At 42.2% G+C, this 21,988-nt stretch overlaps 2 protein-coding genes across 2 annotated transcripts; both read right to left on the reverse strand.

The window, feature by feature from the left end:
• Positions 1 to 4,651: 4,651 nt before the first annotated feature.
• LOC120110357 (uncharacterized) lies at positions 4,652 to 5,438 on the reverse strand. Its single transcript, XM_039125174.3, has one exon. The coding sequence runs from the start codon at positions 5,312 to 5,314 to the stop codon at positions 4,652 to 4,654; it is 663 nt and encodes a 220-aa protein (XP_038981102.1). The 5' UTR covers positions 5,315 to 5,438.
• Positions 5,439 to 9,802: 4,364 nt separating this feature from the next.
• Positions 9,803 to 13,231, reverse strand: LOG8 (Putative lysine decarboxylase family protein). Its single transcript, XM_008777692.5, has 7 exons — positions 12,146 to 13,231; positions 11,765 to 11,862; positions 11,583 to 11,613; positions 10,619 to 10,718; positions 10,455 to 10,525; positions 10,232 to 10,375; positions 9,803 to 10,047 (listed from the first exon to the last, which is right to left on the reverse strand). Exons 1-7 carry the CDS (start codon positions 12,254 to 12,256, stop codon positions 9,961 to 9,963), a joined length of 642 nt encoding a protein of 213 aa, XP_008775914.1. The 5' UTR covers positions 12,257 to 13,231; the 3' UTR covers positions 9,803 to 9,960.
• Positions 13,232 to 21,988: the final 8,757 nt, after the last annotated feature.

The raw sequence follows: 21,988 nt of genomic DNA on the forward strand, positions 1-21,988 counted from the left end.
GCCCGATGCCCAAGTCTATTCGGAGCCTGACCCTAAAGCTTTGGCAAGCTTATTCTAGAAGCTGAGCCCAAGGACTTGGCCAAATATCCGAAAGCTAAACCTAAAGGCTTAGCGGGACTTCTTCGGATCCCGAGCTTAAGGACTTAGTCCTAAAGTCTAAACCCAGAGCCTTAACGCAATCCCTATCAGAGCTAAGCCTAACAACTTAGCGAATGCTACCGGAATCTAAGTTTGCAGATCTAGCCGAGCTTGAAGACTCAACTTAAGCAACTAAAGTAAAAGTTTACCTACTATGCAAAAAAAAAAAAAAGTGAGACAAACATAGATTCAGAAAAAGAAAGTTCTTCATTAACAAAAGCCCAAAGTCTAAGTACAAAATCAAGGTTCGGCCGTACAATAATTTCGGAGGCCGACCTCATTTACAAAAAAGAAGAACCAAAAGAAGAAAAAAAGACTAAGTCCTAAGGAGTAGCCGCAGCTTTGACGCCGGCCTCGAGGTCGTCCACAACGACCACCTCGGAATTTTCAGCTGGAGCCTCCCCGGTTTCTTCCACTGGCCCGGCCGCAATCATAGAGGTCTCGGTCATAACGCCGCCAGTGGCTTCAGGGGCGGCATCAGGCACCCCTTCAGGAGCTCCCTCGGCGGAAGCCTCCCGAGCGGCCTCCTCGGCTGCTTCGACCTCAGCTCCAGCCGGGCCTTCGGGCCCGCCCTCGTCCTTGTCAATCGCCCCTCCGGGCTGGAGCATACTGAGATCGAACTCAGGGCAGAGCCGCTTCAGTTGCCTTCGGAAGTCTTCAAAGCCGCGGATAAGTCTATCTACGACCTCTTCCTCCAGCAACTCGCGGAACTCTTTCGACTCCCGGAAGAGTTGCACCGCATGTTGAGCTTGCTCCAAGGCCCTCTTCTCCCGAGCCTCGAGCTGCTCAACCTTTAGCTGGGCGTCCCTTGCCTCCTGTTGGTGGACAGCGATCACGGAGCGAACCTTGGCCAGACGAGCCTCGGCGGCGCGTACCTCTGACCTGGCCAGAGCATGTGCGGCCCTCTCCTCCTCAAGCTCCGCAGTCAATGCCCGGAGCTCGTCTTCGGCGGCTCCACCCTCGCAAGAAGCTCCCTCCGCGAGACCTCGACCTCGCCAAGTCTCCTCTCGGCCTCGTCCTGCCCCCGCAGACATCTTCGGGCCTTGTCCCGGTAGTTTGCGGCCACAGAGATCAGCATAACGACCTCGTGAAGATGCTGCAAATAGAATAAATGAAAGAGTAAGCCAAGGCCAAAAATCGAATACAGGAGTTAAGGCCGAAAACAAACTTACCCGAATGGCGGAGCAATGGATCCCGTCCACAAGATTGTTGAAGTCCGCGGACTGGAACTCGGCCCGATCGGCCGGAAGCAGAGCGACCCGGAAGACTTGACGCACTATTTGGGCATCATGGAGGGCCGAGTCACCCTCGAAGACCGCCCACTCAGGGTAGTGGGGCCTCCTCTCTTGTCGGGTCTCACCCCCCGAAGGACCCGAAAGACTGGGCCTCGCTGGGCTCGGCGAAGACGAGCTCGGGACCCCTAGGCTGCTCCCCGACTCGGGGACCGAGCGCCGCAACCGGACGAGCTACCGATTGGGACGCTGAGAGACGGGAGCTGGACAAGCGAGGGCCGCAGAAGTCCCCGTAGAGCTCGAGCCCCCGCGACTGGTGCTCGGAACCTCCTTCCGAGCAGGTCTGGAGGCCCCGGCCTCGGGGGCACTTGCTTCGGCAGCCGCGCTCGCCGAAGATTTGGTTTTTTTTCTGGGCTCGAGTAGGGCCCCACCTGCCTCGGCCTTGGCTGCCCTCTTCCTGAATCAGGCATAGAGAGCCGCGCTGCTGGTCACCATCTTTGGAACGGCTGAAAAGACAAAAAAGAAAAACCCAGATGTCAAGGAAGAGGAGACGAGAGAAGAAGGGAAAGAGTAAAACGAACAAGACAAAAAACGACAACCACCCTTACCTTGGGGGCATGCCGAGCTCAAGCCGACATTGACCAAAGCGACCTCGCTCATGAGGTCATTCAGAAGAATATCTTTTCCGAGACCGTAAAGAGCGTCGAGGATCCTCTGCTCGCTCTCGGAAAGTCTAGGGAGCTTGTTGGCAGTCTTGAGCCGGGCCTGCCCCCACCTGGGGTCAAACCCCCACGCACGCTCAGAGGATAAAAAGAAAAATTTCTCCTTCCACCTATGAATGGATGTAGGAGCACCCCGAAAAAGCGACCGACCGCCCCGAAGGGCAATGTAAAGCCACTCTCCGTCTTCCGGATTGGACTTCAGCAAGAAGCACCGCCGGAAGACATTGACCGAAGCCGGTATCCCGTGCGCAAGGCAGAGGGACAAAAAACGACAATGGTCCTCCACGCGTTCGGAGCAAGCTGCGCTAGGACAAGTTGATAGGTTGCCAGGAGCTCATTCACGAACCCGTGTAAGGAAAACCGTAGGCCGGCCCAGAGTGTTTCTATATACACTCCGATCCGACCTGGGGAAGGCCTCATTATCCGATCCTTCGATCCTGCGGGTTCAAGGCGAAACCCGCACTGAGGGGAAAACCACTTAGCGGCCATTTCCAACTCCTCACTACTCAAAGTGGATCCGACTTCGTCCGGACCATGACCCATCCCAAAAAGAAAATGAAAGAAGAAGGAAGAAGAAGAAAAGAAAAAAAAGAGAGAGCAAAAACCCTCCGAGCGCACGAGGGGAGGGGAGGCACCTACTGAAATTTCCACCGAAAATGTCGACGATTCGAAGGAGAGAAACCGAGACGATCGCCTGGAAACACCTCGAAATGCTATCGGAAGGAACTGGAGAACAGGAGAACCAGGAGAGAAGGAGAAACTATAGCAACGGCCAAATAAGAGCCCTTAGGGCCAGGATGAGGGTTTATATAGACCTCTCCAACGGTCTGGATCGGCGAGACAGGATCCCGCCTCCCATCCAGATCGTGCCACATGTCGGCCCCGAAGACCGAAGCGGCATATTCAATTCAGATCAGCGTATGAATGCAGAGTCAGGGCGGCGTCCCATTGGATCGCGGAGCCCCATCATAAGTTCACGACGCGAGGCCCCTTCGAAAGGCGAAAAGGTGTCGTCCCGTCCTCTCTCATTAAGAATGCCTCAAGGCATACGAAGCGCCGGAATAATTCAAAACTTCCTGGTCCACACCGATACGGTAAAGACAACTACCCGCGTCCAAGCTCGCAAACGGCTCGAACTCTGAAGTTGGGGGGTAGTGTTGGGAGAAAAACGAGTCGTCCCGAAATACATGGGCGCATGACGATCACGTGCCTGAAGGCGCCCAACCTGAAGACGCCCGACCTGAAGGCGGCCGACCTGGAGGCGTCCGACTTTAAGACGTGCAGCCGGGCCCGACGTCCGACCAGGCGCTCGACTCCGAGACGTCCCATCCAAGCACTCGACCTCGGCCTGATCTCCCTCGGAAGCCCGACTTCGGAAGCCCGACCTTACCATCCACCTGCTGCGGTCACATCCTTCTGCAGCTCGACCAGGGGCCATGCCCTGCTACCGGTTCACTCAACAATTAATGCGCATGGCCTCTGCTGATCTCCGGTTCACTCAACAATTAATGCGTATGGCCTCTGCTTATCTCCGGTTCACTCAACAATTAATGTGCATGGCCTCTGCTGATCTCCGGCTCACTCAACAATTAATACCATCTACGGACCTCAGGCTCTCCACGGTAGATAGTTGAGCTACTCTGCCACGTCTGGTCAGCCACGACGACTCACTGACTCCGGCCTGATCTCCCACGGCAATGCATTAATTCACATGATCGTGCTCAATCATGACGGTAACCCGTTCGCTCCGTCGCATCACAGGTACACCTGTACCCCTCTATAAAAGAAAAATCCCTCACCCTTAGAAGGGGTTGGACTCTGAAACTCTGGAGACATATTTTCTCTCCCCTCATACATTTGCCCCTTTTGACTTAGGCATCGGAGGGCCAGCGCCGGAAATTCTGGCCACCGGCTTTTTGCAGGTCTTCCGGAGAACGCCGCCCGCCGACAGACCACCACCCACCATCTCACGCCGGAGCTCCTCCTTCTCAGCCGACGGTCGCCCCCGTGTTCATTTTGCAGCAATAGAAATTAAACCTATGGACCATGCATTGCCATTCGTTCCTAATCTGTAACTGGATCTTCTTTTATTTTTTTTGTGATAAAAGCTGAAAACTTCGGGCAACCCCTTTGTCAGATACACTTTAAGCAACTCTCTCTCTCTCTCTCTCTAACAACCCAATTGTGCATATGGAGACTTTACTAGAATGGAGGCAAGGTAGTAACTGTTAAATTAGATAAATAATTAAACCCCGACCTCTCTCTAAAGAAAAAAAAGCTGCGACTGCTTGCCCTTCATGAACAATGAACTCTGAGAAATGCCTCACTAGGATAGCGATTATTATTCGGTATATGTAGTATTTTAAGTGTGAGGAAAAGCGAAAAACATAAAGAAACAGAAGAACATAAGTAGAGCAACATTGGTCCAAGTCGCGCGCTTGTCCTTCATGAACAATGAACTCTTAGAAATGCCTCACCTCAAGAAACTCCTGCAGTCTGAGATGCTGACGAACCAGCGGATCCCAAGACAAGTTTGTGCAACGACACCATGAGTGGACCTCAAGAACAGCCTTGCTCAACTCCCATAAATGAATTGCTCCGAGAGATCGGCAGCGACCTTGGCGTCCTTGGCCGGTAGCTCCTGCGTCTGTTCCCATTGTCATCGAAGACCGCCGCCGCCTCATCATCATCGCTCGGAACCTTGCACTTCTCCCCAAGAATTATAGTTTTCATCCAAATCGAGTCCTCTACCGACTGCTCTCTCCGTTCTTTTCTATTGATCTTGATCTTAGATAACTTATCAGGGAGCTTCATGCTGAGGCTCATCGACAGCTTTCGCCTCGAAGCTGACGGCCGCACGCTTGGGCCGATTGGTCCGTGTATCGCGACGTCGGCGATCACCAAGTCCGTTTTCTCCGCAGGTGTTGATGTTGGTGATGATCGTTCCTGTTCTTCGACGTGGATCACTGCCGGTGTCGGCGGCGGCGGCGGCGACCTCTCGATTGTTTCTGTTGCTGGCTTGGTCTTCTCCACCGAGTTATTTGATGCTGCTGAAGGTGATGACTGTGGCTGTGGTTTCGGTCTTGAAGACTTGCGATGATGAGAAATGCAGAGGGTGAAGAAGATGGCGATGGAAGCTGCAGCCCATGCTGCGATGAGGGGGAGAAGAAGTGATGGATGGATGAAGGTGTTGGCTTCAGAAGGAGGTGTCCTTCTTGCCATGGAAGTTCGAGAAAAAGATGGGATGATCAGCTGCTGCTGAGGGTCTCCAGTGGGCCTTTGCTTCTCTCTTCTTCTCCTTTCTTTGCTCGATAAGCATAGACCTTCTTGTCTCCGACTACATAAATAGGCTTGTTGATGTTTGGAGAGATTGAAGGAAGGGAAAGAAAAAGGACTGGTTATTTCTCTTCTTGTTGCCTTGGCTAATCTTCTTCATTGGCTTTCAGCTCCTTGATCCGAAATAAAGGGAGTGAGGAAGGATTGGGCACTCCGAAGATGTTTCTGTTGCTGCTTTGTGGTCATGAGTGACTGGGTTTGTTACAAGTTTGGAAAAAGCACTAAAAATAGGCATAAGTTTTTGGGCTATTCCTATTATCCTAAGTGACTTTGGAATGAAGTTTATCCTGCCATCCAATTTAAGCAAAGAATCTTCGCCATGCACCGTATAAGATCGAACGTGAGCAACAGCTCAAGCTGTATGCTCGGAATTGGTCGCCATCATTTTCTTCACATTGTTTTGACACCAAAAGATACGCCTAGGGAGTCTTCTTCCTTGCGACTTTCTTCAAGAGTCTTTGCTGCTTCTGTGCTGTTAGTGATGATCTCATTAGAACAATAATGTTCCAAAGTTAAGTAACGAAACATAGCCCAAGGCCCTAAATATCCTTCGGCCTGGTTTTCTGTCTGAATAACGCCGTTTAGCAGAAGTTGGTGACATGCTTTATATGTTAAACTATATAATCAGTTTCAGGAATTGCAGAACTATTACTCTTCCACTCAATACTCGTCCATATTTTGGACGATAGCGCTCCCATAGAGGAAAGACAAATTCAAGCATGTTATGTTAAAATGAATTGCCATCGAGGTCTTATTAACGTAGGCAAAGCTAAAGAGACTCGAGGATTTGAGTAGCATCCTTTTGGCTGAGGATTCAGCAACTTTGAGGAAAAAGTAGTGTGAAGAAAGTTCATGCTTTGATATAGGCGGTTGGCCATGTTTATGGTCTTATATTTATAAATAGATTGCTAAGAAGTGCAGATCATAAAAACAACTATGAGAAAAGAAATATTGGTATGAAGCAGAGCAGAGCAAAACTTTACTTCTTTGACTATGAATTTGTAGTTAGTGAATTTCTGAATAGTAAGAATTATGAGTTTGGTATTTATATTTAGATTTAAACGCTTTGAACCAGTATTGGTAATTGCATTTATCGGATAATGAAATTAAATTTCTATTTATTTTACTATATTTGAGATGGATTTGGAAGCTACATGTGATGTTGGCTATGTGTTATCATGGGTTGCACCTTTCTGTAGCACAACCATGTCATGCTCCGAATAGAAAGCGAGATAGTGAGAGAAAGGAAAAGAAATTGAACATATGTTCAAGAGAGAGAGAGAGAGAGAGAGAGAATTGCCAATGGCCCCCTCCTGCTGGGAAGAATATCCTCATAAAAATCGATCTTTGATCTTGGGTAAGAATCCCTTGGGCTAGGCCTGTTGTAAGACCTTAAAAGGTTTAACTGGATCTGGCCCAAATGAATCATCAACCCAGCTCATTTTGCATTCAATTAAGTTGGGGCAGATTTGGTTCCAAAATACTGGTCATGCAGGTCTGATGCTCATCAGATCTTTTGATAATATGATACGTAAAGCATCAATTCTTTTTCATCTGCATCAACAACCAGAATGGTCCCAAAAGCATCAAATCCGACCTGCCTCCAATGACCAAGTAAATGGATTCTGCCAAAAACCCTTTATATGATAGTGGCCAATGCATGCAGTAGCCAGGTTATCTTAACCATCCAGTATGAACATTGACCAGACTTATGGGTTGCATGTGGCCAATGTCTGCTCCTAAGGGCTTGACAGGCACAAGTAGGTCCTAGTGAGGAGGCCCTAATTAGTAGAAAAGCACCATGTCTTAGGGTTGCATACCTAGAGTTTTACTAGGGTGATCCGATATTAATTAATAATGACCAACATGGTTAAATATTAGCATATTGTACCTTATAGTTGGGCTATAAGTGCACCTAATCTATACCCTGCAGGGCAGATTCGGAGTGTTCCAAATTAGGCCTGCCTAATCTAACATTGATCGGAAGGATTTTACGACGGAACATGCTCGAAGCTATTATATAACTTGATTTTTTTTATAAGAAAAATTCTCAACATAAAAGTAACATTGCCCTTTCCTTCCTCTTTGACATGTTATATAAGTTTTTCTCTGAGGAACATCATATAAAAGATCAATTTTTATATATGAAACAACATTTAAAATAGTCATTAAAACCAAAGCAATTTTAGATTTTAGAGGTGTTCTTTCCTCATGCGTGAGAAGTATAATACAAAAAAAAGAGCAGCAGAGAGAAGTATATGATAAAGGGATGAGACCAAAATGTTTTCGGTGGCTTTTGGATCGAACGATGTTATAACAGTAAGCATGGAATGTTAATTATGTAGGCAACTAGGGGTTCGTCAATGTCTTAAGTAGAAAAAGATAATTAATCGACAAGATGGATGAAATTGATAAAACTCGACCTGCTTGACATGTTTAACATATTTATCCAGGTTCACCACTCTACTTATATTATTATAATCATATTTGACATTTTGCTTAAAAAAAAACTGCTTGCCGCCTTTTCTCATGCATCACCTAACATTTAGAAAAATAGAAATGATTTCTGCTTGATTCAGCAACATGGGTAGGTCTGCTTATAACCTTAATCTAATCACTCGGAGCTAGGAAACGTTCTAATTGATTAGTATTCGCCAAATAAAATTCAAAAATTGGGAGATATTGCCGGCATGATTTGCTACGAAGAAAGAGACGTTCATCACAAGATACGAATTTTAATACTTACAAAATCCCATAACGAGTCCGAATCTTGGATTCGTTTGCATCATATGTTCTAACCATACCTAATAATCTTAGACAAACATGTAGCATCAGTTTAAAACCCATACATTGATGCATTCATCACAACATGAGGTAATAGAAAACCAGGTCTGATTAAATTAATGGATTCGAGGACTGTACGTATACATGAAGCCCATAAGCAAGTGTCAGAAACAAAACAAACTCGAGCAAGTTCGATCTGGCATGACCTGTTCTCTTCTAATAAATTATGCAACTGGACTCTTAAAATGTCCAACTCACCACCTGCATGCAGTATAACTGGCAATCGTACGGTGGCACTGGCAATAGCATACAAAGACACTCATACACCAGCAGAAGCTAAAAGATTCATTAGATCTCTGCAGTATACCCGGCCACCACCGGTCTATGGCCCTCTTAACATTACAAGATCATGAAAAAATCACTATTTCATGATAATTTTATTTTCTTTTTCTTCATGGAGGATGGTCTTTCAGGAGGAGGAGGAGGAGGAGGAGAACTGACAGTGCATTCCGAAGTCCTCATGACCTGTTGATGAATGCAAGATGTTGCTGATAAGAAGTTGATGGCATACTAATTATAAGTGCTGATTATGATGATAGCAACTAGAGCAAATGATTACAAGGAACATCGTCGCACGTTACATTATAACTTGTTTTGGCTGAAAGGGGACGTGGTCCCATTAAACAAGACCAAGAACTCCTACTGATTCATATCCCGTGATGGAAGCAGTCATCCCCAGCGTCTTAATGTCTGCAGAGCTCACAGACACACCTCATGGCTGAGGAGATGAAAGCGAACTCACATACAGCAATCCCACATTTTGTTTTCAGAGGTGCAGAACCAGGGGGCATCCCAAGGCCTACCAAACCCCTGATAAGAGTTTAGAGCCAACACCAACTTTAAGCTTTAGATAGGTCCCAAGGCACCTACCAGAAAAAAAGAAGAGAAAAACTTCTGGACCATCCCTTCCACCCAAGGCATCTTAGAAGTCTCAAAATCAGCAATTTTGGACCAGTAAAAAGCACAGTAATGATTTCTTGTTAGGTATGGATAATGCATCAATATTCCAGAGAGCTTCTGAAGGTCAGAGAGGATAAAAAGTAAAAAGAGTATCTACAAGCTCAAGAGAACCAAGGACCAGCTCTAGAGAAAGGTTGTATTTCTAGGGGAAGCATCTCACCATGCGCTTTTTTCCACCAATATTGGAGAATATTACAGAGAAGTCTGTTGAATCTGGAAACCATAGATTTTATGGAACCAATTCCGCTAAACGATGAAGCAATTATATGGTATGCAACTTTGATATTGTTATTAAATTTGTCAAACATGGTTCTAATGCAAAACTAATGCAGAAGGGTTATATGGCCTTCCACACAGAGTCACGAACACATGATTGCATTAAAGGCAAGAATGAAGCACGTCCTTGCATTCTGATACATGACAGCACACGACTGTTAAAAGATGGGATTCCTCTCTAAGGATGCAGATTGGTACGGGTATTACGTCTTACATCAGGTACAACTGTGCTCGGATCTCGACTACAAGATTGCTGGTAAAAGTAGGTAAATATTTATTCTTCATATGAAAAAATAAAGAAGGCAACGATAATTTTATTAGGATATCATTGGATGATATAAGAAACACATCCCATAAACAGTTATGCCCATGCATGAGGCTTCTCAGATACAATTGTTAAAGAAAGAATCACATTAGGTTGGAAAGAAATGATATTGAGAAGGATCAAGATGTCATGGACTTGGTGCCTTTGAGTAACCTAGGTGTCCGATCTCCCAGCTCTTACGAGGAGCAACTTCTTGGTGCAATGGAGTATATTCCTGCAACTCAAATGGAAGAACAAAATAAAAAGAATAAGGCCTGAAACAATTGTTAGGGTGGTAATTGTTGCTCTTTGCTAAAACTATCATAAAAAATGCTGCATAGAATCAAATTAACAAAAAGATGAAGCAGGGGAAACTAATATAAATTCATGCAACGAATTTAAGAATGAGGATAGCTAACCTCCATTTTTGTTAGCAGTTCTTTTGCGGTTGGAGCAGAAACAACTATGTGTCTAGCAGCTGGTTTTATGAAACCTTCCTCCACCCCATTGTCAAATAGTGCAAGCAAGGAATTGTAGTAACCATCAACATTTAACAGCCCAACCTGCACAAATTGGAAATGTATTATCACCTGTAATTCATTAAAAAATTTAAATATGTACATGCAAGCAATTGACGTTCACCGTTTTACTATGGATTCCGAGTTGTGACCATGTTATCATCTCCAGCAATTCTTCCATTGTTCCATATCCACCTTAGGAATTCCAAAGTAAATGCAGTAAATTATTGAGATGAAACTATTGCTTATAATTGCTTTCAAGTTAAACTTGATCTGGTGAGGATTTACCAGGAAGGGCAATGAATGCATCTGCTTTTCGAGCCATTTCTGCCTTACGCTCATGCATGTCAGAAACAGTTTTTACTTCACCGACGGTTTGGCCAGATATCTGCGAAGATAAATTTCCACCATTCGGTGCATTTTTGAAATGAATAACAAGAAAGAGGAGAGGAATGATGGATAAGAAAATTCCCTTTCCCATTCTTTCTTCAGTCCACATCTGATTGTGCTTTCCATACGGCACATATCAACTCAAAAACATGTATCGTGTCAAATCTGGGAAGGGCATAAGGTCATCATCCCTTCCATGTTATATATCTCTCAATAATTCAAAAGCCCTTTTATTAGATTGTTGCTCTCATATAGAAAGCTGAAAATCCAATGAAGGGCTGACAGTTTAATTTCAAGAGGATCCTTATATATTAACAGTCCCTGGCCTTTTTTCTTATTAATAATGAGCAATAGGAGGAGGATACTCTGGAAAACATGTGTAAAAGGAGTATAAAATTCCAAAAAATCATGAAACGAGGAATGACATTGTACATAATTAAAGATTAATACAGTTTTCGGATTGCATCTAATTAGGTCCAAGATACCACCGATATGATATGGACATTGATAATTCAGAAGGTAGATGCAATGTTATTGAATAAGTACCAAAATCAGATGGAATCCACCTATGATTCCCTTACCAGTTACAAATTAACCACTGTGCCGCCTTCATATGCCTCACATGGGCTTAAAAGTCTCTGATCTAAGAGACCAAAGGATAAGATCTAAGGCATAAGATTAAGTTTGCATCGAACAGATCCATTTCGAAGCGCGAGTATGTAAGACCAGGGAAAGATATAACAATTTGCTATGCCTATTCTTTCAAAAACAAGATTTACAACATAGAAAACATGGAAATATAGGACATGGCAGAACGAACAAAAAGGAAAAGAAGAAATGGCTACACAAAACAATTACATACCTCAAGGGGCATGAGAGCCTTAGGAATAACCCTGCATGAATTCATTCGAGTAAATTTAAAACACAAGCAGTTGTCTTTATTTTTTTTAAAAACACTAATAAGTGGTTGCAAGAAAGGAGAAGGCATAAGATAGCAAAATATAGAAGGCAGTCAAAGGGGCAAAGTTTCTGTGTGGTAACTACCCAAGGACATGGCAACCTCCATCATATACTGTCTGAGAGACCAAACCCATCAGTCCCACACTCCCACCACCATAAACCAGATCAATTCTTCTCTTCACCTGCAAACATCCAAGAAATACAACAAAACAAATATAAAGACAAGCAAAATCAAATACCATTAATCCATCATCCAATCTAAACATTACAATCCAGCTTAAAAGAGGAAGAGGAGGAGGAGGAAACCCCATTCACAGCAATAAAAAAAGAAAAAACCAATACTCAAGTCCTCATCTCTGATTTAAGTCACTTCAAGATTAAAACTTTATGGTTTCCCAGCTCCCACAACCCAATCTTTCGATCACCCAGATGGGAAAAAGAAAAAGGAGCAGCAACTAAACATACCAGTTCGTGACCCAAATCAAGAGCTGCATCGCTGAAGATGGTTCGGTTGCCAGAGTTGCTGCCACAGAAGACGCAAATCCTCTTGAACTTGCTCGTAGCCACCTCTTCCATCGTTGTTCTACTCAACCTCTCCCTTATCCTTCTCTCTTCTTCAAAAGATTAAGATAAAGGAAAGGATTTTCCCCTCTGTTCCTCTCTCTTCTCCAAGAGAATATATAAAGGAGAGATTTTTTATCCTGAGTCCCTCTCTCTTCTCCAAAAGATTGAGATAAAGGAGAGATTTTTCTCCTCGTTTCCTTTCTCTTCTCCAAACGAATGAAATGAACTAGGAGATATCTTTCCCTCGGCCTCTCTCTCTCTCTTCTCCAAAAAGATTGACATAAAGGAGAGATTTTTCCCCCACAGGTCCTCGGTAAAAACTTTCACGTAGAGAAGGGATTAAGACGGGAAAGAGCGAATCCAAATCGATGCGCTCGCCTTCTTTGAATCCGAGCAGTAGTCTGGAATCCTAACGCCCCCCCTCCCCTTAATCCCCTCGGCGCCTCTCTCTCTTCTCCAACAAGATTGAGATGAAGGAGAGATTTTTCCCCCTCAGGTCCTCGGTAAAAACTTTCACGTAGAGAAGAGATTAAAGATGGAGAAAGAGCGAAACCAAATCGATACGCTCGCCTTCTTTGAATCCGAGCAGTATCTGGAATCCTACCGTCCCCCCCTCCCCTTAATCCCCTCGGCCTCTCTCTCTTCTCCAAAATGATTGAGATAAAGGAGAGATTTTTCCCCCTCAGGTCCTCGGTAAAAACTTTCACGTGGAGAAGGAATTTAAGATGGAGAAAGAGCGAATCCAAATCGATACGACCGCCTTCTTTGAATCTGAGCAGTATCTGGAATCCTGACGTCTCCCCTCCCTGTAATCCAAACAAAAGTAGAAAAGAAGACCAACGTCTCCTTTTTTTTCTCTCTATGGCTTTTTTTTATTTATTATTCTCCGTCTTTTCTCCTTCCTTCCCCTGGGGGCTGGGCAAACTTCACGGGAAAAAAAAACCGAAAGTAGGAAAGCTCTCGCGCTGCGTCTCTACTCTCTCTCTCTCTCTCAAAGCCACGACCGCCGCCCGTACTTATTGATCCGGTGTTGGCGTTAATTGATGTTATTTGCCCTGTGGGCCGCAACGGTGTGATGTTATTTACCATTGGATAGTGTCTTTTAGATTGGTGGGCCCTTGGGCTGTGAACTTGCATGTTAGAAAGGACTAGACCACACAATTCTAGCCCACACAATTCTAGTCTAAAACTGTAAGGATACGTACGGATGCATATTTAGTCCCATATTAGCTATACATTGGATGTCCAAAAAAATTAATAATACCTTTCAGCTAGTCTTTTTAAATGAAGACTTTAGTTGTGATAAAAAGTATTAAAGCAGATCCAACTCATAGCTCATGTGAACTAGAGGATATTGCAGCATGAGTCCATTGAGATTGACCACAGACCGATCATAATGCTTATGATTAGATTTAATTGATTTATACCTATAACTTGGCAAGGATGCTAGAGCTTACATAGAAAGAGTATGTGAGGATACATGTAGACATATATTAGTCCTACATAGATTATGCACTGGATACAAGAAACTCAAATAATACCTTTCATCTAGCTTTTTTTGATTGAGGTTGCTTAACTACGAATAGGATCTAGTACATTGTTACATAACATCTTTATAGGAGGCTTATCTTGGAGAGATTTTGTTTGCTCCTCAAAATCGATGACATTTTAAGGTCATTGTTTCCATTGAATTTTTGATAACCAAGGAGCCCACATAAGAGATTTTTGTAAATTCTTCTAAGATAATAGTTTTGCTCAAACTTAAGCCTAAGTTGATCGAGAAACTAGGTTAAGCCCTAAGTGATCCACATTAGGATGATGATGTGGGGGGGGGGGGTGTATAAACTGATAATGGGTGGCCTGAGGGCAAGGGTAGTAATTTCATCCATGGGAAATCATTTGTTGATAGGAGTTTAGGTTAGCTATTATATCTCCCCTAAACATGTGTTTTATCATTTCTTTTACAGTCAAGAGTTACTAATATGTGCTCTACTTTGTAGGTTTTACTCATATGATTAAGACTATAGTTGACTATGGACATCATATTTAATCCTTCGGTGACGTGGTTAACATTTTTTGGGCTACTGATGTGCATCAAGATTTATTTGAATATTAGCTTTTAGACTGCCATATGTCCTTTGAATCATTGCTCAATGGGACTCCACCTTGCATGAACCTAATATACAACATGGCCATAAAGTTGTTGACTCCATTGCCAAAAGATTCAAATGACAGGTTTATAAACTAACTGGAAAAATTATTATGCCGGAACTCCACATCAAAATGAGTAATTACATGCCGCAATGACGGGCATATTCATCAAAACAACAATTATAGGGCTGTACCCTCCCCCACCCCCCCCCCCCCCCCCCCCCCCCCCCCCTCTCTCTCTCTCTCTCTCTCTCTCTCTCTCTCTCGCAATGTTGAGAAGGCAGTAGAAAAGAAAGGAAAACGGCAACATTTGCCCAAGCCTCTGGCTCCCGAAAGGTAGGAGCTTGGGTCATCTCCTGCTTTGAGACATTTAGACGATGACGAGGAATGGGTGGCCTTTCAGGCTAAGCATATATTCAGAGAGATCAACGGAGCCGCGGATTGAGTGGCTACTTACGTGGCCTACCACTTTAGGCACACCCTGTGGGCCGAGGAAGGGGAGTTGCCTAGGGCACTCCGTGACCTGTTATTTTCTGATTTTATTGGGTATATCCATACTCGTAATATATTGAATACCCATTTTAGCAAAAAAAAAAAAAAAAAGAAAGAGGCAGGAGCTTAGGGGATGCTAACCTTGTCCAAGTCATGGTCATAATGAGTTTTCTTCCACATAACCATATAAATTTTGAGACATAATAAGCAACCCTTATAACATTTTACATGGAGGCTAACATTAGCCGTATTCATCCCGAGTGAAAGCTGTGGCTCAATAGATTAATTTTTTTTATAGTTTTCTTATTTCTAAATTGATTTTTCTCGTGCCAATTAACTTGATTTTTCTCAGGTATGTACTTCATCTTTCTCTTGATTGCTTTCAAATTATGCAGAATTAGGAAACTTATAGATCATTTATTCCAGATTTTGAGTGTGTTATCTCATAGCTTAAAAATCCATAGCATCAAACTAATGCTCAGTTAGTGTAGAAATATTACAATACAAGCAGCATGCAGGAATTAGCAAATACATATCATGCAATAGTCGAAGATAACTGAAAAGTGTCCAAAAGTGATTCAAATATGAGAAAACTAAATCAGTGGGGCGTAAATGGGCAAGGAGATATGCAGCAAGAAACAGGTTCATAAGGATGCTTATATAATTAATGAGAGTGTTTCAGAAACCAAGTGAAGATTCTCCTCTCAGATAGATAGATAGATAGAGAGAGAGAGAGAGAGAGAGAATCAAAAGGAAAAAAAGGCAAATAATAAAAAAAAACAGCAGCAGCAAACAAATGAAAAGTGTTCGAGTCAGACGAGGGTGCCAAAATTATCCTGGTCTAATGATAATTTGCAGAATATGTTTTACTGCAATCTGGCCAAACTTAAAGCTAAGACAGACTGTTCATTGAGACTGCTCTTTCTTCAAGTAGATAAACTCAAAAGTGCCAACATTAGTATGGGACATAGAAGAGTCACTTACTGTGATACTGGTGTGTAGGTCATTTTGGTGGAATGCAGTAAATATGTAAGAAGAATTCGCAAAGACATGTGATATGTGTTTAGTGAATTCAAATAGTTTGTCACCATCTATAAAAGTTATTTGAGATGTAAAGACTTCTGGAGCACTTCACCAGGATCAGAAGGGATTGGACAAACCGCCATAAAAACCCACTTAATACTCTGTCTAGCCACTGCATTGGTCCTTCCAATTCTTAGAAAGCATAATGGAATCCTTACAGAAGGTAAGGTCGCATGTCCCCTTTGTAAACTTTCAGAGCTTATGTGTTTCATTTGCTGGGTTCTAAATGCTTGCATTCAACAGGCTCTTGCGTGTAAAGTGTATTTATGGAAGCATCTCTTAATAGCTATCTCTTTGTGTTCCATGCATTCATAGGGAAGGCCAACAGTTTATGTCTCTTAGTTTTCTATGTTGCATTTAATATGTCTCTTAGTTTTCTATGTTGTAATCAATGCATGGGTTGGATTGTGTTCCATCCATGGCTATATATATATAGTTGTCATGTAATCCTTAAAAGATAATCAGATAAAATACAAGTTTAGTTATCTTATCTCCACTATATACCTTGGTTGTTCTTCTACTGGTTAGCGTTTTTGGGCTATTGGTGTTTATTCACATGGTATCAGAGCCTCACTAAGGTGGTGACGGTGCTCTTCAAGACGCTCTTGGTGTAGAAGACAATCGGTTCTATTATCTGGCAATGGAGTCCATTGGTCGTGTTGGTGGGCTTGGTGTAGAGCTTCTTACTCATTCTAACTACAAGATTTGAAGGACCTGCATGGAGTCCTATCTTGTTGGAGAAGATCTATGGGAAGTTGTTGATGGCAATCAAGAGGTAGATTTGGAGAATGTCGATGCTCTAAGAACCTGGAAGCAAGCAAATGCGAAGGCTGAGTTTGTGTTAAAGAGATCTATCTCTCATGATCTCTTTGAACATATCATTGGGTGCAAGTCGGCTTCAAAGATCTGGTCCACTCTTGATGCTTTGCTCAATAAGAAGAATATGGCTCGGCTTCAGTTTTTGGAAAATGAGTTGGCTAACTCAATTCAAGGCGATCTCTCCATTTCTCAATATTTCTTGAAAATTAAAAACTTGTGTTCAGATTTTTCTATGCTAGATTCTGATGAGGTGATTTTGGAGACATGTATGAAGCGCTTTATCATCCGTGGTCTTCGAAAGGAGTATATTCTTTTTATCACATCTATTCAAGGGTGGCATACACAACCATCCTTGATTGAGTTTGAAAACCTTCTTGCTTCCCAAGAATCTCTTGCTCGACAAATGGCAGAAACCTCTATTTCAAGAAGTGAAGGAAAGGCTTTTTTCTCTGGCAGCAAGAAGAGCCAGAGTAGGAAGAGCCCAGACAAAAAGGAGGAATCTTTCAATGGTGATGGCAAGAAGAAGATTCAATGCTATAGATGTGGCAAGTTTGGTCACATTAAAAAGAATTGTCGTGTCAAGCTCAAAGGAGGTAATGCTGCCATTAAAGAATGTGACTCTAATAAAGCTGAAGAAGATTGGAGCAAGTGTTTTGTAGCAGATATCTCATCAATAGGAGCTATGGCTTCCATCACGTCCCTAGATGATTGGACTGTCGACTCTGGATGCGGCCACCATCTCACTGGTGATAAATCAAAGTTGACAAATCTCCATCAGTATAAGGGAAATGAGGCTATCATAATGGCGGATAATACAATCCACGAAGTAGAGCAAGAAGGCTCTGTCACTCTTCCATGCAATAGTAGCAGTTCTATTACTCTTCGAAGTGTCTATCATGTGCCTGGGATGAAGAAGAATCTCTTCTCGATGGCTAATGCCGTGGATGCGGGTCACTATGTTCTATTTGGCCCAAAGAATGTCCAGTTTCTCCGCAATATTAAGGAGTTAAAGGTGGAAGTCATCCACACTGGTAAAATGGTAAAAGACTTACATGTTTTATCAGCTTCTAACTCATATGTTGCTAAAATGAATGCAAATGATGGTGCCTCAATTTGGCATGCTAGACTTGGCCATATTGATATGGACAAATTAAAAAATTATGGTAAAAAGAAATCTGGTAAATGGGCTTCCTAATTTTACTACATTTTCTGATGTTGAAGTATGTGAGGGTTGTCAGTATGGCAAGGCACATCGTCGTCCCTTTGATAGATCTCTTTCAAGATGCACGGCTCCTTTGGAGCTTATTCATAGTGATTTGATGGGTCCTACCCAAACTCCTTCTTACTCTGGTTCTCGTTATATATTACTCTTTGTTGATGATTTTACAAGATTCACTTGGGTATATTTTGTCAAGGAGAAGTCGGAAGTATTTTTTAAATTTCAGGAGTTCAAACAGACAGTAGAAGGAGTACTACAAAAGAAGATAAAGAAGCTGCGGACAGACAATGGAGGAGAGTTTACTTCAAATAATTTCTTTTCATTTTGCCGCAAGCATGGCATAAAAAGGGGAGCTCTCTTGTGCGGATACACCACAGCAAAATGGTGTCGCAGAACGGAAGATTCGCCATCTTATGGAAACATGCAAGAGTTGGCTTTATGCAAAAGACTTGCCAAAGGCATTATGGGCAGAAGGAATGGCGTGTGCAGCCTATGTCATTAATCGGATTCCTTTGAGTCCGAATAACATGAAGTCTCCTTATGAACTTTTGTTTGGAGAGAAGCCTACTGTTCAACATCTCAAGGTTTTTGGATGTCCCTGTTATGTTCATGTTTCATCTTCTCAGAGGAGCAAGCTTGATGCTAAGGCCAAGAAATGTATCTTCATTGGCTATGATGAGAGGAAGAAGGGGTGGAAGTGTATGAATCCAGAAAAACAGAGGTATGTGGTTTTTAGAGATGTTGTATTTGATGAAATTTCTTCTTACTTCTCTCCAGAAGATGTTGTCTTCGAAGATGTTGATACTGGATGCACAAAAGCTTCAAATCCTATCACTGAAGTTCCATTATCACCTAGTGCTCCTATGGCTTCTTCCTCTACTGATTCTACATCTTCACAAGTGGTGGAGCAAAGTGACAGGGGGAGCTGTTCTGAGCAATCCAGTGCTGAAGAAGTGCAACAAGTTGATGGTGTACCAACTTTAAGGAGGTCCATAAGAAAAATTGTGAAACCTGCTCGTTATCGAGATGGGGACTTTGTAAATATTACTTCTTGTTTCTTTTCAGAACCTCTTGATGATCATGAGCCTGTTTTGTTTAAAGAAGCTAAAGGTGTCAAAGTATGGGAAGATGCTATGGATGAGGAGATAAAGGCTCTTGTGAAGAATGAGACATGGGATCTTGTACCAAAGCCCAAGGAAGTTGATCCTGTCACTTGCAAGTGGATCTACAAAATCAAGCGCAAAATAGATGGGAGTATAGACCGTTATAAGGTAAGGCTTGTTGCTCGGGGGTTCTCTCAGAAGTATGGTAAAGATTATGAAGAAACTTTCAGCCCTGTAGCAAATATGACTTCAGTTCATATGGTTTAGCCTTAGCTACAAGTTTTGGATGGAAGCTTTGGCAATTAGATGTAAAAAATGCTTTCCTATATGGGAAAATCGACAAAGAAATCTACATGGAGCAACCACCAGGGTACGTTTCTGCCACTCATCCTAATTATGTGTGCAAGCTTAAGAAGGCCCTTTATGGGTTGAAACAAGCTCCCAGAGCATGGTATAGAAAAATTGCCCAATACTTGTAGTTTTGTGGTTATTTTTCTTCTGATTTAGATGTTAGTCTATTTGTCAAAAAAACAAGACAACTTGCATGTTGTTGTGCTTTTGTATGTGGATGATATGATCATCACAGGAAATGATGAAAAGGAGGCTGCAAAGCTTCGTGCGGATCTCTCTGTTCGTTTTGAAATGAAGGACTTGGGAGAATTAAGCCATTTTCTTAGTTTAGAGGTAAAGAAGGTAAAGGATGGGATCTTTGTTTCCCAGGAGGCTTATGCATTAAAGCTTGTCAAAAAATTTGGTGTGCATCAAGGCAAGTGGTGTTCTACTCCTTTGGATCAGAATGTCAAATTAAGGCGAACTTATGGCAAAACTCTTCTTGATTCCTATTCCTTTAGAACTCTTGTTGAAAGTCTTATCTACCTGACTATTACAAGACCTGATATTGCTTTTTCTATCGGTCTTATTAATCGATATATGCAAGATCCAAGGAAGCCACATTTGGATGCAGCAAAGCGAATCCTCAAATATGTAATTCTACTCTTGATATGGGTTTGTTTTATAAAAAGGGTATTGATATTTGCTTGCATGGTTATTCGGATGCTGACTTGGGTGGCGACTTGGATGATCGAAGGTCTACTTCTGGTTATGTGTTTTCTTTTGGATCATCTTGTATTTCTTGGTGTAGTAAGAAACAAGATTTTGTTTCCCTTTCTACTACTGAGGCAGAATACAAGGCTTTTTCACTTGCCGCTCAGGAATGTGTTTGGTTGAGGCGGCTAATTGGAGATGTTCATTCTCCTGTTCAAGGTCCATCTATTATTCATGGTGACAACTAGAGTGCCCTCAAGTTAGCTACAAATCCGATTTGTCATGCCAGGACTAAGCATATAGAGATCGAGCATCATTTCATTCGTGAAAAGGTGCTTGATGGTTCCATTAATGTCATGGAGGTGAGAAGCAAGGACAATGCTGCTGACATTTTCACAAAATCTCTCTCCAAAGGCCAGTTTGAGTATCTCCGAGCTAAACTTGGTCTCTTTTCCAGAAATGCACTTTAAGGGGGAGTGTTGGAATTTGTGTAAAGTGTATTTATGGAAGCATCTCTTAATAGCTATCTCTTCGTGTTCCATGCATTCATGAGGAAGGCCAACAATTTATGTCTCTTAATTTTCTATGTTGCATTTAATATGTCTCTTAGTTTTCTATGTTGTAATTAATGCATGGGTTGGATTGTGTTCCATCCATTGCTATATATATGTAGTTGTCATGTAATCCTTAAAAGATAACCAGATAAAATACAAGTTTAGTTATCTTATCTCCACTATACACCTTGGTTGTTCTTCTACTGGTCGGCGTTCTTGGGCTATTGGTGTTTGTTCACAGCTCTTGCATGCAAGGACTTGTGATTAAATAGATAATGACTTAAGGCACTCCTAGAAAGTTCAAGGTAGTACTATCTATCTCCAAGAATCATTTTTTTCTTGAATACATTGTGGTCCAATTTACATCAGAAAAGGTACATTGTGATAAGTGGAACAGATAATCTTATGAAAGGATTCAGGCATTAATATGGATGAGACCGGTTTCTCTGTGGTGCTACATTACCAGTGGAACAGACATTCTCAGATTTTAATTAATACCATCAAAATAGGAAAAGAGAAGATTATGGAGTAAGAATTCCAGTAGTTTGAAATTCCAATGTATCAAGGCTCTCATTGAACTTCTTAGTTGACTAAATTGAACATTTATTGAATGCCGCTAATGGCACTCTGCCTCTTTCTCAAATTTCAGAAACAGCAATAAATCCTCGAGGAATTATTGTAGAACTTTCATGTGCACACTTCAATTATGTGTGATACAAGAAATTTAGTTAATCTGGAAATTGCATGAAGGTCCAAATTTAAAGGCTCTGCTAGTGATTCCTCATGAGTAGTAAGAGGTTCTACAATAATGATATCACTCTATAGTATGTCATTCATTTGCATCTTTCAGGGATCTTTATTTCTGAGAAAGAGCTTAAATGATTTTGTAATTAAATTTGTTAGCATTTAGTTATTGATATGTGATTAAATTTTGGTAAATGTTGGACAATTTTGACAACTTCAGTGACAGCGAGCAGTTCCAAGATGCAAAAGACTCCAAAACAGACATGTCCCCAGGATAGAAAAAGCCATTTCGATGCGATATAGTGATGCTCAAAATTGTGTTGCTGGTGTTATTTTGACCATCAAAACAATAATTAATTGCACCAACAATCCTGTGGTAGCATAAATATGGATGAAATCATTTGTGGAAATTAGGTTGCAATATTATATATATATATATATATATATATATATATATATATATATATATATATATATATGTATGCATCTATATACATATAATGATGTTACTTGTATTAACAATGGTTGTTCTAAT

The sequence above is a fragment of the Phoenix dactylifera genome, chromosome 1 (genome assembly GCF_051530095.1).
Source record: "Phoenix dactylifera cultivar Ajwa chromosome 1, Ajwa_hap1_PhDact_Kaust_v1.1, whole genome shotgun sequence".
Classification (NCBI taxonomy): domain Eukaryota; kingdom Viridiplantae; phylum Streptophyta; class Magnoliopsida; order Arecales; family Arecaceae; genus Phoenix; species Phoenix dactylifera.